Source organism: Phycomyces blakesleeanus (assembly GCF_001638985.1).
Source record: "Phycomyces blakesleeanus NRRL 1555(-) unplaced genomic scaffold PHYBLscaffold_7, whole genome shotgun sequence".
NCBI classification, from domain to species: domain Eukaryota; kingdom Fungi; phylum Mucoromycota; class Mucoromycetes; order Mucorales; family Phycomycetaceae; genus Phycomyces; species Phycomyces blakesleeanus.
This window is the reverse complement of record NW_017265140.1, coordinates 1,640,364-1,658,893: the sequence shown is the minus strand read 5'-3', so window position 1 is coordinate 1,658,893 and position 18,530 is coordinate 1,640,364. Positions and strand designations below refer to the sequence as shown.

General features: G+C 34.1%; 6 protein-coding genes across 6 annotated transcripts; 2 read left to right on the top strand and 4 right to left on the bottom strand.

The window, feature by feature from the left end:
• Positions 1-3,113: 3,113 nt before the first annotated feature.
• PHYBLDRAFT_166916 (hypothetical protein) lies at positions 3,114-4,347 on the top strand (the record flags this gene model as incomplete). Its single annotated transcript, XM_018435526.1, has 5 exons — positions 3,114-3,178; positions 3,254-3,533; positions 3,592-3,858; positions 3,928-4,128; positions 4,189-4,347. The coding sequence occupies 5 exons, from the start codon at positions 3,114-3,116 to the stop codon at positions 4,345-4,347; spliced, it is 972 nt and encodes a 323-aa protein (XP_018293730.1).
• Positions 4,348-4,925: 578 nt separating this feature from the next.
• PHYBLDRAFT_158448 (hypothetical protein) lies at positions 4,926-5,612 on the bottom strand (the record flags this gene model as incomplete). Its single annotated transcript, XM_018433790.1, has 1 exon — positions 4,926-5,612. A coding segment is annotated over exon 1 (259 nt), but the record flags the coding sequence as incomplete, so codon positions are not given.
• Positions 5,613-8,395: 2,783 nt separating this feature from the next.
• PHYBLDRAFT_143937 (hypothetical protein) lies at positions 8,396-11,279 on the bottom strand (the record flags this gene model as incomplete). The annotated part of the gene is made up of 7 exons (XM_018431105.1): positions 8,396-8,551; positions 8,660-9,321; positions 9,598-10,441; positions 10,523-10,634; positions 10,728-10,870; positions 10,932-11,001; positions 11,077-11,279. 7 exons carry the CDS (start codon positions 11,277-11,279, stop codon positions 8,396-8,398), a joined length of 2,190 nt encoding a protein of 729 aa, XP_018293728.1.
• A 341-nt stretch (positions 11,280-11,620) lies between these two features.
• On the top strand, positions 11,621-13,348 carry PHYBLDRAFT_143936 (hypothetical protein; the record flags this gene model as incomplete). Its single annotated transcript, XM_018431104.1, has 4 exons — positions 11,621-11,827; positions 11,882-12,239; positions 13,187-13,208; positions 13,306-13,348. The coding sequence occupies 4 exons, from the start codon at positions 11,621-11,623 to the stop codon at positions 13,346-13,348; spliced, it is 630 nt and encodes a 209-aa protein (XP_018293727.1).
• A 421-nt stretch (positions 13,349-13,769) lies between these two features.
• PHYBLDRAFT_72876 (hypothetical protein) lies at positions 13,770-14,464 on the bottom strand (the record flags this gene model as incomplete). The annotated part of the gene is made up of 3 exons (XM_018442735.1): positions 13,770-13,785; positions 13,873-14,028; positions 14,280-14,464. The coding sequence occupies 3 exons, from the start codon at positions 14,462-14,464 to the stop codon at positions 13,770-13,772; spliced, it is 357 nt and encodes a 118-aa protein (XP_018293726.1).
• Positions 14,465-15,945: 1,481 nt separating this feature from the next.
• Positions 15,946-17,398, bottom strand: PHYBLDRAFT_166911 (hypothetical protein; the record flags this gene model as incomplete). The annotated part of the gene is made up of 5 exons (XM_018435525.1): positions 15,946-16,760; positions 16,827-16,871; positions 16,949-17,008; positions 17,071-17,149; positions 17,216-17,398. The coding sequence occupies 5 exons, from the start codon at positions 17,396-17,398 to the stop codon at positions 15,946-15,948; spliced, it is 1,182 nt and encodes a 393-aa protein (XP_018293725.1).
• Between the last annotated feature and the right edge of the window lie 1,132 nt (positions 17,399-18,530).

The window sequence follows — 18,530 nt, the reverse complement described above, 5'->3', positions numbered from 1 at the left end:
ATTTTTTAGAGGTAGAGAGTTCAAAGCCAATTCCATAACAAGTAGGGTTTAGGTACGGTTTGAAGTTATGGGTGAATATATAACCAGAATTACAGACAATTATAACATTTCAAGAAAAGGGGGAATTATAACTCTCAATTTATCTATTGATTTTAGTATCTATAATCTCATCATTTGGTTAACTAAATGAACCAATTTTTGTAACAAATACCGAACTATAATTGAACATAAACCACCGATTTTTGGAGGATTTAAACAAAAATTAAGCTACTTAAATCGGTTGTCTTTTGCAGTGTATATAAGTTGTTGATTGCCAATCTGGCATATATATAAGTTGTTGATTGCCGATCTGGCATATATATAAGTTGTTGATTGCCGATCTGGCATATATATAAGTTGTTGATCGCCGATCTAGTATATATATAAGCTGTTGATTGCCGATCTGACATATATATAAGCTGTTGATTGCCGATCTGACATATATATAAGCTGTTGATTGCCGATCTGGCATATATATAAGCTGTTGACTACTGATCTGGTATATATATAAGCTGTTGATTGCCGATCTGACATATATATAAGCTGTTGATTGCCAATCTGACATATATATAAGCTGTTGATTGCCGATCTGGCATATATATAAGCTGTTGACTACCGATCTGGTATATATATAAGCTGTTGATTGCCGATCTGACATATATATAAGCTGTTTATTGCCGATCTGACATATATATAAGCTGTTGATTGCCGATCTGGCATATATATAAGCTGTTGACTGCCAATCTGACTTATATATAAGCTGTTAACTGCCAATCTAGCATATATATATGCTATTGACAGCTGATCTAATATATATATATAAGCTAATAACCACTAATTTAATATATATATATAAGCTATTGACTACCAATCTGGTATATATATAAGTAGATGATAGCCGGTCTGATATATATATAAGTGGATAATAGCTGATCTGCTATATATATAAGTGAATGATAGCTGATCTGCTATATATATAAGTGGATGACAGTCAATCTAATATATATATATAAGCTGATTATAGCTGATCTGCTATATATATAAGTAGATGACAGCCGGTCTGATATATATATAAGTAAATGACAGCTGATTTAGTATATATATAACTGGATGACAGCCAGTCTGCTATATATATATGTGGATAACAGCTGATCTGCTATATATATAAGTAGATGATAGCTAGTCTGCTATATATATAAGTAGATGACAGCCAGTCTGATATATATATAAATAAATGACAGCTGATTTAGTATATATATAAGTAGATGACACTGCAAAAGACAACCGATTTAAGTAGCTTAATTTTTGTTTAAATCCTCCAAAAATCGGTGGTTTATGTTCAATTATAGTTCGGTATTTGTTACAAAAATTGGTTCATTTAGTTAACCAAATGATGAGATTATAGATACTAAAATCAATAGATAAATTGAGAGTTATAATTCCCCCTTTTCTTGAAATGTTATAATTGTCTGTAATTCTGGTTATATATTCACCCATAACTTCAAACCGTACCTAAACCCTACTTGTTATGGAATTGGCTTTGAACTCTCTACCTCTTAAAAAATTTTATTTGCTTTAATTACATGATATTATTGGATAGACCTCACTAAAATCGACCTAGAATCAGTCTGAAATCTGACAGGAACCAGCATTCAAATGAATGATTGTAAAAAAAAACTTAAATAGATCTTGTTGACATCATCAAGAGATGACGCATTTGAAATAGAATCTCATGGAAAAAATGATTTTTATTGATTTTTGAATGGTTGGAAAATATATTTAACTATTTAATATGGACCACTAATACTTCTTTAAAAGTGTGTATCCAAATAGTACGACTTGTATACATGTTATACTTTCATTTATTGGACGGCTTGAATACATTGGATGACCTAACTTATACTATACTTCCCTACCTTATCGGTTTCATGTATTCGGCACGTTTTTTGGTTTTACACTTCTTTAACTGAAAATGAAATCCTTGGTATTTTCTTGGAGAATACGTTTGTTTGGAACTACATTAGCTTAGAGCAAAAAAAGATACAGAAGTATTAATACAGGCTTCTTTATGAAATAAAATGAAATAACATACTTACTAGATCATTTATGGGGGTTCATAACAAATCTCGCGATAGAATAAAAATCCGTTTGATTGATATTTTCTTTTAAATAAAAAGCAAGAAATAAAATAAACAACTTTATTAATATGTACGCTTTGATTGTAAAGACACTTGAATTACTTACATATTATAGACACGCGTTTGCAAAAGGGGGCAAACCAGTATGACTTGAAAAAAAGGCGTGACAAATTTATCTGAGAAGAAGAATTGATAAGTTACATTATTTAAGTTGAGTTATATATATATTATCTTTTCATAGACTGAAAATACCAGAAAGTATATAGTGTCAAGAGCAAAACATCTTTTATTACAAAATGGGTAGAAGCCCTATCATTTTAAAAATAAAAGATATTTAGTCAGCAAGGTGTTTCATTTTGGTTAGGAGATTGTTTATTACCTGTGCTGTTTTGAATGCTTGTTGAGTGTATTGTTTATCTAATATATATTAAGATGATTCTAAAAGCCAAAAGTATTAATAAAAGTTGAGATCTTAAGAGTAAGCTTACCAAGACATATAAAAAGAGACAAAATGAGAAGAGCAGGTTAAAGAAAGAGAAAATAAAAAAGAGGGGCGCAGTTATTCTATTAAATACAAATTCGGGGTTTTTTTTTAAAAATAAATAAATCAAAAAATAATTTTTGTCTGTAACTTAGAATTGAAAGAAAACGCAGTTGCACTATGCCAGCAGCTAATACATATGAAAAACAGAGTATAGTATAAAATCATATTATTCAAATACTAATACATAATATAAGAATAAAACATGGATTGAAAATTAAATTAAAGAAACACATAAAATATTCACAACAAGAGTGGAAACATTCAAAGCTGTTCTTGTTACGTAATAGATCATGGTGTTCTCTGAGAAAGAATAAAACTTAAAGCCCAAATTAAACATAATATAAATAGACCCTTTGGATTTAAAAAAAAACAAGCTATTCTTATTATTCACAATGTCAAGAAATCTCAATAACAATTCAGTTAACAATGCTTTTGGTGAAGAACCTTCTGTGGGAAGGTAGATTAAAACCAGGCAGTCTTCAATTTTCTTATATTAATTTTATTTTCGTTTTTTATAAAAATCAAAAAAAAGCCCACCAAGAAATACCAATGATATAAGGACGATAATGTTGCAACACTCACAGGGAACAGTGAGCAATCAAAGACCACTAGCACCAAAGAGAGCTCGGTTGAATCTTGAAGGTGATTCGTCGGGTAGAACTCGTAACATCCATGATGTGTACGAGAAACTTGATACCATGAATGGTGTCTTAAACACTGTTTTGAAGAACACATCTTCTGAGAAAGCCGAAGCCACTGCTAGTAATGCAGTTGAGCAAGACATGTCGCCTGGACGTCAACCAACATTGGATGTAAGTAATCATAATATGTTTTTATGTAGATAGAATTTAATATACATTTATATTATAGCAATTGTTGCGCGATTATTTGAGTGAAGAGAAATTGTATGACCAATACAATACCAATGAAAATAAAAACAGTGAGGGAAACAGACTCGTTCTGAAGTCTGTTACCGATTACCTTCATCGTCAAGAAGAGGGGAAAAAGGTGGACTTGCCAACTCTTCGAACTAAGATTGTGCGGCACATTGGCAACAGAAAGTTGCAAGAAAAAAAAACAGGAGAAAAGAAGCAGGAAGAGAATCGACGGGCCTGTCTTCGTCAGCGACGTGTAAAGGTAAAAAACACACGCACACAATATACTAGATGTGATATTAAATTAGAAATATTATATATTTATATATAGTCATGTGAAAGAAGACAATCTGCCTTGAAAGCCAATCGGGCACACTTTGTGAACAGCTTTGGAGAGAATGTTGACAGTATTCTCCATGCTGATTACATGTCAGACCTTGAGAGTGATGACGAAAGAGAAGAAGAGGAACAGGATTCGTCCTCAGAAAAGAGTTTTTTTTGGAGATTCCGCCCAAGCTGGAGAAGCGAAGAGGTATAGTACAAAAATCTATTTTTTTGGATGGTGTGTAATAATACTTACATTGACATATAGGGAGATAGGTTTGTTGATGAACTTGATGCGGATTATGAGGCAGCTCATGATAAGAAAAATAATACCCGTCCATTCGAGCATAAATTTAAAGGAATAAGAGATAAGCAGCTTAGTAAGACCAAGGCAAACAAGCTGCCATCATGGTCAAAGAAACAATAAGACAATAAATCAAACATTTTCTAATAAATTGATAAAAGAGTGCAAAGTGGTATTTTATTAATATTATTTAAGCTTCTATTTTTTGGGGTAAAGGGATTACTAAACGTTTAAATTCACTAGTTATAGTAAACCTATATTTAGCAATTGCGATTGGTGAATATAAACGATGTACTGGAATAATACATTCATAATTAAGTACAGAAGAAGGTTCATTCCAGAGCTCAATGCCTTCATTTAACATTGGCTGGTAACTCCCCGAAGAATAACTAGAGTACCACTCAACAAACGCAAAAGTATGGGTGATGACAGTTTTGTTGATGGTTATCAAATGTTGAAATAAATACAATATACGGCCAGGAAACGCTGCTTTATCTTCACTGTTATTCTCAAGATAATAGGCGCGGAAATAAGATCCAGAAGAGTATTCCTGTCCAAGAAGAGATATCCGTTTCATTTTCTCAATTCGGTTATTGACAAAAATCTGGTTAGACTCGCAGTTTGAATAATGGCCAAAAAGATCGTGACTGCCATACGCGTGTCTGTAAAACTCCAGTAAACATTCATAATGTCCCTTGCACATTGTAATCCTTTGGTCGAGTTTAATCGGAAACACTGAAGGGGGCAACGGCTCACAACCCAAAGCAGAATGACGAGGGTTTAACGAATATTCAACAAAGTCAGACAGAGAAAAGGTACTGGCAGTAGAAGATGGATGCAATGCTGCTAATTGATCTTGACTATTTGAAATGCGATGCAGAAAGTCAATTGCGAACTGGGGAAGATGGTTGACGAAAGATTGTATGAAGCTGCCAATGTATGTTCTCTCCAAAAATCTCTTCATCATTGTTGATTCGAAGCCGCCTTTTTGATTTGTTTCGATATTCTTCAACAAACCATTGTATCTCTCGAAACTGAATAACCAGAAAGCATAAATTGGCCCAAAGTCATGAACACACTCGCCAAGATGAAGATGTAGATGCATATTCGGTGTCACGGCCGATTTTCCATACAGTGTCTGAAATCTTGTACAAAACAATTGGAGTTTACTGTGGGCTTCGTCTATTTCTTTGTCATTGATCGAAGGTTTTGTGAGTAAGCGGCATGCGTCAACAAACAAAATCCAGTTTTCGAGATTCTTGGCTGGGAGCACATGCTTCAGAACAAATGGAGAGTATATGACGCACCACGACTTCCACTCGTCAGCTTTCATGAACGAAAACCCATCGGCAATCTTCTTTGTTATACGCGCATATCCACAAGGTACAACAATACCATTGGCAAGCTCTTGCATAGTTAACTGATTCTTTTCATTGATGTAGTTACACTCGTGCCATATCTGAATCATTCGCTTTGCAGTTCCAAGATAGAGGTTATGCATTGGGTCTATAACTGTAAAGCGGACTGGGTCAAAGTAAGATAACCGATGAAGCTCTGACCACCGAGTGCCGTTTTCTTTTTCTAGGCGTGTTCGCTCAGTATTGTTCAATGCATTTGCCCAGCTGACAGCGTGTTCCAGATTCATTGTCTTCGTGCGTCTCACCCAATTGCTATACTTGAATCCAGAGTAGTCAAGCTTGCTGGTCTTCTTTATAGTCGTGAATTGTCGTTGACATTTGTGACAGGCGCATGTGCTCATGTGGCCAGTAAATCCAGAGGTTTTGTGAGCGGCAGGGATATCACAGGCAACACACATCAATGCAGCACGAACAACAATCTTTCTATTTTGTGAGTCTGTCATTTCTACACCAATGTACATCTCCAACAATTCGTCAACGAGCGGCTTCAAGTAATGATTCATGCTGTCAGTGCTTGCTTCCTTCGGCCCAGGCATCATACCAACAAGAATGACATTTTCAGACTTAAGGCGTTCACTCCGTGGGAGATTGTTGATAGAGAGATATATCGCACCACTGGAATGTGTTCGTCCATCAAATGGCTGAAACCAATCGATATTCAGAGTCAACATTAAAGATCGGCTATCATCAACAAACCGTCTGCCATTGATGTCTTTAATATCACTCCAAACTGCACCATCGAAAATGTCAAGTTTGGTGTTTTCAATTATTTGACGACTTCTCCACAAATTGATCTTGGACACGAAATCTGGCTTGGAGAATTTTTGTTGCAAGGCGTACTTCAGAGAGTTGAATGGATATACCATTGCTGGAAGAGAACGATTTCCGGTTGACACTTTAAAGAGATTGTTGTTGCAAATGGCAGATTGAGAGAATTTCTTAAATGTACAGACTCTTTGACTTGTTTCCGGAGGATAAATCGAATGACATTGTGAGCATGCAATGTATACTGTCATTCCGTCTGTTGCCATGTTAAATCCTGTCTTATGCTTCAAGCTATTGATCGTCAGTGGAAGGGCACCAGACATATCACAGAGAGACAGTAGAGTATTACAAAATTCAATGAGAATCGATCCACCGCTTTCCACCAAAAAGATCAAGTGAAATATGACAATGAATACTGCAACAAAGCAGATATACAAGGGCATGTTATCAAAAGACGAAGGATGAACTATGAAGACAAAGGTTAAGTTAGTTTAAATTAATATATTGATTAATTGTCTATACCGTATTAATTCATACCTGATTCTACTATCAAGGTCCCACTGGTCTCATCAAAGTTTTCTTCTTGTTCAAAATCAAAACCGGTATCGCCTTCTTCAATCTCATCGCCATCAACCACAAATGCTCCTGTAATTGTATCTTTGGCAGTAAAGATGGACTCTTCTTGGGACAAAGGTAAGTCAACTGGAAAGGAATAATTGTTGTAAAGATGTAGAAATAAAAATATAATTACAATTATAATCATATAAAAAATAAAAAATAAAAAAAATATATATCAGTTTCAATTATTATTTTGTTCATTTATTTTATTTTATTTTCTTACCTTCTTGATCAAATTCAATGTTTTGTTCTTCATTTTCGTCTTCATATTCGCCTTTGCCTTCGTTCTCGTAATCATAATCATTGTCATTGTCACTGTCAATACTATCTACTTCCATGTCGTCAAAATGTTCTTCAGGAACATCTATTTTATGAATTAATTTATATTAATTTTACATGTACAGCTCGAGTTATTCTTGTTATTTACCCATTGCATCATCTTTGGCAACAGGCACTATATGTTTCTCATAGTGTCGTTGTGCATTTTGTCTTTTCTGTTTCTTTCCACAGCTATCCAACTTTGTACAGTCTAGACATTCGCAGATAACATAACTGTCTTTCTTTTGATTATTGGACATGTCAATTGTTTTAAATTATAAAAAAAATTGTATAGATTTTAAGAGATCTTGATCAAGGTCTTTATATACCAAAAAAAATAAATTATAAATAGATAAAATACTGCTCCATGCCATGACTATAGTATGCCAAGTAATTCTTTGATACATCTACCGCACATATCATCATAATTATACTCATATATTGTTAAGTCATTAACCAAGTCAAATACTGCGCACATTACTAAAAGTGTACGCAATTTTTTTTAAAAGTCTTTTTTTAGAATTATAATATTTGATATGACGATGATTCGACCATGACGAAAAATAATCCAAAAATGAAACATTCGCCTCTCACAACATGTGAAATAAAAAAATCTGATATTTTAGTTCCATATATCAAAGGGAAAAATCACGCAAAAATATTGCCACAGTAAAAATGAAATCACAACCTTTTGTCTCGTTCCCTTGAAATATATGGATTAAATATTTGTTTTTATATTCACATTTATAATACATAAAAAATATTTAAATGATTTATTTTGAAATAGAAAAAGTGAAACCTTAAGAATATATATAATTTTTATTAAATATTATATTAACTTTTGTATAAGTGCTTTTTCAATGTAATTTAGAATTATATCAAAGAAGTGTATAATATAAAAAAAAACCCAATTTTGTAATTTTATGGCCAAAAAAATGATGGTAGTGTGATTTTACAGCTAAAAAAGAGCGATCTGAAATCACAACAGAAAAAAATAGAAATTATTTGAAAAAATTAAAAATCGAAAATTGTAGTAAAATTTTTGCAGGTTTTCAGGAACTAAAATCAGCGGTCTTTTGCAGTGCAAGTGTCAATTTTGGGCCACGTTTAAGGCTAGGCCAAATGATGTAATGACTACCATTGACATTTGATGGCATCAAGCCAACCAACTCTACAATGTCACTGGCATGAATCACTATAGTCTTCGGCTTTACTACAGATGTAATAGGCAATCCATTTTTCAAATACATACTATATATGATTATGAGAGCTAGTGGCCATCTCTTCGAGTTGTGTACATGTTAGAAGAATATAACCACCTTTCCGAAGAAATGCTTATATCCTGGATGGTAAGAGCGGGATCTTCTGGAGTTCATGTCCACTTGTAGCTGCACATGAACATGACATATGTCTCTTGTAGAACTTTGGTTGAATGCAGTGTCAATAACACAACCATTAAGATAGGTCTTGCAGCTTGTCTTTATGGAAGGCTCAAGCATACTACATTCTTCCCCATTCAAATCATAAAACGTTTTAAGAAGCAAAGAAAGATGAGATCTATCTTCAAAGCTATCGAAAATTGTTAAATTCTTCAAAGGCCCCCAGAACTCAATCTCACACTCAGTATTGGCAGGATCACCTCCTTCTGTAACAGGCCACCCATCAGTATATGCACTGTAAACTAGAAGGTTAGCTGGTGGAGTTTTTGTGTTTGCAACAGTTGTCAGTTCCGCTACATGCCACGATTTTGCCAGTCTGATCATGATGTTTTCAGCATTGACACTGACTTGGGAGTTACTCTTGATAGACCTGGAGTACTCACCAATGGCTCTTTCCACAGATCGTGTGCTATATGCTCTTGGCGGGCCATATAGATCAATCATCTGAGGATAATGCTGAATAATGTGCTGGTTAATTGTGAACACGCCAATGTCAATATCTGCTGTAGAAAGAAGACTCTCTAGAAATAAGTTCCATTCTACAAGATTACTAAGAAAAAAGATAAAAGTAAATTACTATGAAAAATGAAATAAAATATGGCATTAAACATATCTTCTTATTGAGGTTTGATCCTCTGCTGATAACTCCTAGCTCATGAGTAAATTGCATGTTTGAACTAGGCCAAGTAATGCATTTCGGGCAACCAAGTCCTGGACACGCTCTGCAACCAACGTGGGGACAACAAAGAATAAAAAGTCTGCCCAATTCACAGCTCTAAAGAAACCGGCATTCTTTGTCACGTATCTTCAGGCACCATGCAATGATGTAGAGATTGTGGATTTTGCAGCTACCATTGCAGCACCAATCTCCCTTTGAGTGGCAAGAGAAAGACATAGAAGATGCTTGATTCCATACTTTCCGCATACAAGTCCCCATACCTGTTTACCAATTCCGTGGCACAGACCATGCATCTTGTCTAACGCGAAAAAAAACGGGCCAGAGAATGTTTCTATTGAGGCTAACGGTGACTGATCATTGAGTCCCTTTCTGTCTTCACTGCTTGCCAAATTGTAGTTTCTGAAACTCTCCAGTAAGTGCGTCTGGGTTCCAGGCAACATGCGGAAGTACTGGCCATGTTTAGGAGTTTGGCCCACTACATGACAAATACGACAGCCATTCTTACTTGTGTGACTAACATGGCATGCCAGCTTTGCCAGAGCTGGAATATTGCCAGTGGCCATGAGGATATGTATCTTTGCCCTGATTGTTGTTGTCAGTGTCTTTACTTCCATGCCTTCTGTCTGGAGCAAATGGAGATCTCTCAGCGTTGGCTCAAGAAAAGACCAGATGGCACTGGGACTAGTGCAACCAGGAAGCATTGCTATTTGGATCATCCTGTTTTTCTCATAATGGATCGTCGGATTCAAGTTCAAGACAGTTGCATGAACAATGGTTACTGATCCAGGTACATTGTGTGGGTTGAACCCATCCATGGACAACGAAATCGCAATATCGTTTTCACCAGAAAACAGATACTTCATGGATTGGTATACATGACCATCAAAAACATCTGCTTTCTGCCCATTATGGCTGGATTGGTGGTTATGACGATAGAACATTTCAGCCCTGGTCTTGTCATCAGCCAAGCACAAAGGAAGCTGTACGATCGATCACACAGGAACCCTGGTGTCACTTTCGCTAGTTTGGCCATTTTTGTATCTTGCTTCACTGCATTTTACGTATGTGATATCATTCTTGTTGTTGAACTGCATACAACCTCTGATGCAAATGTTGTATCCGTCTGCTTTGATATCCAAGAAGTGCTCAAGAAGCTTGTTTCCAAGGTGTGGGCTGCATGCTCAGTACATAATATTGATAGAACAATCAAGGATCTGGTTGAAGTGTTCTACAATCTTTTCGTGGGCTCAACAAGAAATTCTAAACTCTTGGATCGACTGCATGAACGCGAGATTCTTTTTATCATCATTGCTGGGAACAGGAAGAGGCTGGCTAAAATCAAAGTCTAGTGAGGGTGTGGTGCCTTCAATTTTGTCAATGACATTCTTGCATTCTTCTCCAAAATCGTACTATAGTAAGATAAACAACAATAAGTATGATTATCATAATATATGTATTTATGTATCTCACCATGGACTCATCATCTTCAGTACTTTCAATGATATCCATATCCTCACTACTACTTATGTTGATGTTTTCTCTGTTTGTTTATCAAAGTATACAGCTAATTAATATACTGTCTATCGTGTTGTGTTTTTGCTTTTGATAAACTTACCCAAAAGCCAAGTTAGGAACCATTGCTGATGTAAACTGGCTTTGATCAGGAAGAGAGACAGTTTGGGAAACTTCGCCATTGTCAAGTAATTCTGCCCTATTTGTCATGCATCGTTCGAGACATCTTTTATATGTTCGACTGTTATTAAAGATTGACTTGCAAGTACGGCATTGGTAACAAGAGGCTTTTGTAATTTTAGACATGTTTTAGGTAGGTAAAAAAAAACTTTGTTATATAAGTAAGAATAGAATTAATTACTTTCTGAATATATAGCTTTATACTTAATTATATAAAGACAATGATATTATATGCGTTCTGAATATATGCTCGGGATCTTAAAGAATTATCTGTATGTCATCAATGAAGTTACTAAATCAATGTTTCTTCAGGAGTAACCAATAGATTTGTACAAATAATTTGAAACTAATAATTTGAAGCTAAAAAATTGAAGCTAAAGATTTGAAACTAATAATAGTTTCTGGTAAAAATTTTTCTTTTTCTTTCTTTTTCTATAACAAACACATAACTGATTCTTTTTACAATTATGAACAATACAAACAATACAGTGATTCAGTTGCTTCAAGAAATACAAGCTGCACTTATTTCTCTAAAGAGTGGTCAAAAAGCATTGCTAGGCCGTCAAGAAGCATTAGAAAAAAAACAAGATGCGATGCAACTTCAAATGACAAGTTTTTACAATGAATTTAAAGATCAGGAATTTCCAGATAGAACTATTGTAACCTCTACTAGTGTAAGCAAATACTATAACAACTAAAGTCCTTTCAATTAATGTCAAACATAATAGACTCTTACTGGCATCATTCCAAGACCCGTATCAAAAATCAATGATATAACTTTAAAGCATATATACAAGATGATAAGAGACGATCTTAGAAGAAAATTGATTGAGGAAACCAAGAGAATTGTTAATACATGTACCAAGGTCATATGTGATCAACTGGCAGCTCTTCCATCTGTTCAGGATCTTGGAACAAACTCTGGCTGGTCATTGCTTCTTCAAGAGAATAAAAACAGGCTGTGTATCAATCATTTCATCATACTCAGAGACAATGGAATCGATTTTACCAGATGCCACAGAAACTGGGCATCAATTGCAAGGGTTAGCCAGCTCTGGAGAGGGTGTAAGAAGCAAGAATACTCTGGTAAGTTCATATCTGGTAGATACAATAAATTGTGTAATTAATGTGAGAATATGTAATAATCTGAAGGAATTTTAGCCAGTACGATTCATAAATAAAATATTATTTCTATTATAACAACCAATAAAAACATTTTTAAATAATGATCTTCTATGAAATAAATTTTTTTTGCCCAATTAAAACTGTGAATGAATCAGAATATATATATGAGAACCAATTGAGAGAATGCTTTTGTTTAAATGACCAATACTATCAATGTGCATACTGCAATAAAGTTTATATTATCCAATTAAAAGTAGCAGTATAATGAAAGTATTTTATGAGTGACAATACAAAGATTCTTTTTTTCCATCTATACCAATAAGAAAGCTCTTTCTTATTTTCTTTCTACCAATAGAACAAGAAGAATAATACTTAAATTTAAATATCGGGATATGAATAAAACCTAACATCCATCAGTCAACAGAGATCTAATTATATTTCCAAAAATAGGGATAGTCTTTTTGCTGGTTTTACCAAAACTTCCACCCAAAAAACCACCTAAAATATCATCTAAAAGACCACCAAAAAGACCACTTTTTTTCCTGTAGTGATAGTAGAAAGAAGTTTTACTGGAAGTGCAATTCCAGAAACTGCTGCAACAGAAGTGAAATGTCTATTTGAAAAGATATCATCTTTTTGGTTGAATAAAGGTTTATGGGGTTTTTAAAGCCGGATTTAAACTACCGATATGGATAATATCTTTATGAGTTTTCAAAATCAGATCAATGTTCTTAAGCTAAAAACCAATCATTTTTTGTGTTCTATATATCTGTGTTTTAATATCTTTTTTAAAAATTACTCTGCAAATATTTGTCTTATAATAATGGCAAAACCAGATTTGGATAGCCTGAATTTTGTAAATATTAATCAATAGTTGTCACATTTTAGTACTGTTTTTTGTTGTGAAGATAATGCAGTTTCAAAGTTTATGTAAGAAAGGTAACAAATATGTTTTTAAATTAGGGGCTATATATTTCACATAATAAATGTTTTTCGACTACATATACTTATGGCCTACTTTTTACAGTTATGGTTTGCTGATGTGGAGACTCTGGTTTGATTCTGGCTAAATGCATTTTGCACTCTATATTTTTTATTGGATTCTTTTAAGATATAAAGCTTATCTTATACCTAATATTAGATGTTGAATGATGTTGTTCTTTTGATATATTTGAATTAAAATGTATTTATGTTTTGTTTTTATATTATCGTTTTAATATTATTAAAACAAATTAATTTAAATCCATATTTCTTAAATTTTTTTATTAAAACATTGTAGAATTAATATATTTTTCATCTTCATCATCTTCTAAATATTCATAATTTGTAAATATTGGGTCTTCAACAAGGCTTCCAAAAGAAACCTCAGCTAACGTCTTTAGCATTCCTTGCTACAATCTGTTCTCATATTTTTTTCTCCATATGAATTCTATTAACATCCATGGCACCATTTGTTTTGTTCGCAATCTGGCCTTGCAGTTCATTTTTATTTCATTCCAGAGACCTATGTAATAAAAGTTAATAAAATAATTTTATCTTTTATAATATTTTACCTTCTATAGTATTGGTATGAATACCATTAGATGTAACATACTCACCATTGTGATTGACTGTTCTATGAGTATAGTTCATATTAACCACTGATGTCAATCCCCCATATGCAGCCCAGTAATCTGTGTGAATAATGCTATTGGGCTTTACATACTTCTTTATCACTTGAAGGAGAGTTGCAGCATCTCTCTGAGGAACTGTCACCAAAAATGTTTTTCGTTCTGCTATTTTCTTAATACCTCCCAGAACCCAAACAGCTTCTACTCAATGTCCTTGGTGATATTTTCTCTTTCCAAATTTGCTTTCATCAATTTCAACAATAATGAATTAATCATTGGCATCAATACCTCCTATAAAAATATTTAATATATCTATATATATTTAACTCTTATAAACTTATCAATTCTCATGTCATTGTTCGTTAAATCCATTTGAATCAATTAGTGAATACTAGCAATGAGATGTCTCATAGGTCCAGGAGAAACACCAAGCATAACTCCCATTGTCATTCTAGGAATCCGGTTTAACCAGTAATATATTCCTTGCATAACAATATCATAGCAAAGATGTCTTTGTGCAAAGAAAGAATTCAATCTTTCAGATTTTCTTTCTCTTTTACAACATGTTGCTCCCATGCTATTTACTCCATTGCATCTGTAACTGTAGCCTCTGTCTTTTTCAAATATATAGTCCATAGAAATGCCACCAGAACAAGTAAAAATAATATGATTTCTTCGATATAAAGCACCTCATGCAATCAAATATCTTTATATATATTAAATATTAATATATAATAATTAAAAATAACTTATTTACTTACTGTTTTGCAACTTCAGATGTATATGTTGACGCCATTACATAGCGCAAAGAAGGAATAGATAATAGACAAACTGATAAAAAAGATTGATTATCCATTTGAAAATAAATAAAGTGGAAATAAAAGAAAAGAAAGCAAAAAAAAAACAAATGAATATAATATTTAAACAAAATAAAAGCCATCAAAAAAACTTTTCTGTGACGTGGCACGTGACTAAGCCACACAAACTATATTATTTATAAGATTATAACACTTAAAATAAACGTAAATCTTAGAGGACAGGAGGTTTTTGGATGATGGGGACAGGGTGTTACACAAGCTTGTAGTGAGTAGTCTGGCAGATAACTAGAGGCGTGACTACTTTTAACTTGTCCAGCAGACATCCATCGTTTCTGTGTGTAACACCCTGTCCCCTAAAAACCAGTCACCCCCCTGTCCCCATCCAGTATAAGCACTTGTCTTTATTCACTAAGAAAAATCATGCAAAAGTGGAAGAACATTTGTCCGTAACTTTTCATTTTCATTTTTATTTATTTTTAAAAAATTCATAACTCATTCAAAAAAATAGATAGAAATATGAGAGTAAAATGGTTGGTTTTGTTGATTTCTTCTGCATAAAGTGAGTATTTGTTTGTTTTGTAATATTTTTTGAATCACGTTTAATGAGTGAATTACAAAAGTTCTGTGCATTTCATTTGTGAAAGATTGAACAAAAAAACAACAATTTGAAAATATTAGTAAAAATCACTTGCAAGTGCTTTATATCAATAGAAAATAGTAAAAAAATGTTTCAGTAAAAGTTTTAGACCATATTATTATGTAGAAAAGATATTTATTAGCAAAAAACAATCTATCTTAAATGGTTAAAAATGTGAAAAAAAGTGTATATTTTGCTTGTTTATTCAACCAAAACATAATAAATTAACTTCAAATTTTGGATATAGAGATGTATGTATTTTTTCAGCAATACGGCAAAATATCCAAGCTTTAGCATTCGAATTAAGACAGAAATCTATCAAAAGCTATGTGTTGTTTCTGTTTTACATCTTTTATGGTAAAATTTACGTCTGTGATTGGATGAATATCTTAATCAGATTGCTTATAAATGCACAGACTTTGTACTCCAAAAAATAAAAGCCAATTATATAGTCTTCCAATTAGTTGGATGCCAATAATATTTGTATCTAGGTTTTACATGTAACATTAAAATTAAGGACAGACTGGGTGCAATTGTGTTTGTTAAAAAATTAAAGAAAAAAATAGGAGTAAAGTATATTAAAAGATAGAAAGATAGATAAGTTATATATGTGTGAGGTCAATAATATCGGAAGAATTTATGGGAGAATTTGTAGGAGAGTTAGTGGCAGTAGTAGTAATTGTAGTAGTTGTAGTAGTGGAGGGTAAAAGATAAGACTTGTTCTTTGGGAACTGACCCCAATGATTCCAACTTGTGGAAAAGCAGTCAATGATACTCCCTCTACGGATAGCATCAAAATACAGCGCATTTACCTCAGGCCAGGACCGATGTACATGAGGCTTCACTTTAATTGTTTTCCAGTGGCACCCATGTACATGGTGCAAGACCATCGGCAATGGCTTTCTTTTGAGAGGCTTCCGATCATGAAGGGGAAGGAAAGTTACAGGCAAGATGCTCCGATTGTCCAAGTACACACAAACAGGCTCGTTATAGGTGTCAGCTATTATCTGAGCACAGTCTGGTGCAGAGAACCACATAGAGGAAGGGCAAGATGGGATATTTTTCCCAAGAGCAGGGTCAATCTCGGAGCCAAAGGCAATGACCTCTGTCACTTTGGCAACATCCATGCCAAAGTTGTGCTTGTAAAGTTTACCGTGGGTTGCCATCGTGGCCAACATCTTCTTCTTCACCAAAGGAAACTGATCCTCTCCACCCTCTTTCAGGTGTGAAAATACACGGAAACCGCACCAACCATCGGACTTGGGGTTAAATGTCAACGAAATGACGGCTTGGTCGATTTGAGCAGGCAGAGCAAAGTCATGCACATTTTTGTTTTGTTTTCTTGGACTAGGCAAATCGTACCAGTAGTTGTCTTGGAGATGTTTAGGTCTTTTAATTCCAGAGGAATATTTTTCAGCTAAGAAGAAACAAAAAACAATGTAACATTTAGCATTTAATTTTAGTAAAATATCTTATTGGTTACCTTCTTCGAGAGACTCTTGCTTTTTAGCAAAATTGGTTGTTTTAACTATAGAGAAAACATGCAATGTGTGAGCAAACCATACAAAATATTTTGTGATTCATTTATAAGTTATCAAAAATTACCTTCTTCGAGAGGCTTTTGTTTTTCAGTGAATTGGGTTTCTTTTTTTATTTCTTTTATGACTAGAGATAGTAAGCATTAGATATTACATTGTAATTTCACAAAAAAAACAATTATAAATTACTTTTTTTGAGAGGCTCTTCCTCTAAGAACTCCTTCATCACTTCTTTAAGTCCTTCTTTCAAAATACTTCTGATATCATTCTAAAGAAATAAAGAATAAATATGTATTAGATTGTGATATCATGTTTGTGTATGTTGCATGCTTACTTTGTTCTTTTGCACAAGAAGATGTCTGTGCTTGTGACGGACAAAGTCCTTTGGGAGAGCAGTTTTCCTTTTGACATGCTTAGGTCTTCCAGGAGCTTTGACCTCACTTGCCAAAGGAAATACAACATTTGGATAGTCAATTATTTCACCAGCATTGTCAAAAAGTTCATCAACCATTGCCATAAGATTCTGGACTTGTTGATTCCCTTCACACTGACGAAACAATTGTTCAAGCTTTGTTATACATTTCACCCATGGGGCAGACTTTTCAATGTCGATTTTCTGTAGAGAAACGTCACATTCCAGTTGCTTCAAACGTTCACCCAAAGAAGAAGACAGAATCCATCTTTCAGGAATGTCTGATAATAGCAACATATGATCTCTTGGCAGATCATGGTGACAAGGAAGACCAAACACCACTTTTACTCTGCAATTGCAAAGCTCACCAGGTACAACCTCTTCTAGAAGCTCAGCACGGATGGTGATCAAACCAATTCTGGAGACGTGGTGAATCAATCTATGGAGGCAAGGTTCATGGTATATTCTGGCATCTGTGATAGTTGCCTCATTCAACTCAAGGTCCTGATAGTCGCCCTCAAACTGGAGAAGATAGGAGCAAATTTGCTCAAATGAAGAGTTCAATGACTGAAGAGCCGATATTTTTCTTTTCAGAGCATTATGGCCACTCTTGACACGTTGTGTTGTCACACAGTCAAAATGTTTTAATTGACTAGTGAGGTAACCAGCCCACTTTTCCTTGCATGGCATCCACTCATCTCCAAAGTACTTTTCTAGAGTTCTTTTTTCTACAACCTTCGTAGAATTATCATCATTGTCTTCTAGCTGCTCTTTACTTTGGAAATCTTTCCGAGATGACAGCAATTTGAAAAGTTCAAGATTTTCATCAAAGACATCGCATTTATCTCCGAAGATCATTTTGTTGACTAAATGTGTGCACAACTCTTTTTCTTTTCCTGGCTTCATTGTTTTTTTTGCCATTTTGGCAATGTTGTTGATCATATGCCAACCACACAGAAGCTTCTTGGCCAAGGGGAACTCGGAATCAAGTGCATTCATCAATGCTTTACATTTGTCTGTAACAAATATAGGGGCTTTATCAACCCCCTCCAAAACAATTGCTTTCAGAGACTTCACAAACCAAACATAGCTCTTCTCTATCTCATTGGCTACCCATGCAAAGGCCACAGGAAAGCTCTTCAACCTTTCTCCACCTAGGTTACTGACACCCTCTACGCAAACCAATGGCATCTTCGCGCAGTTTGTCTTGTATGTAGCATCCACAATAAAGACATTG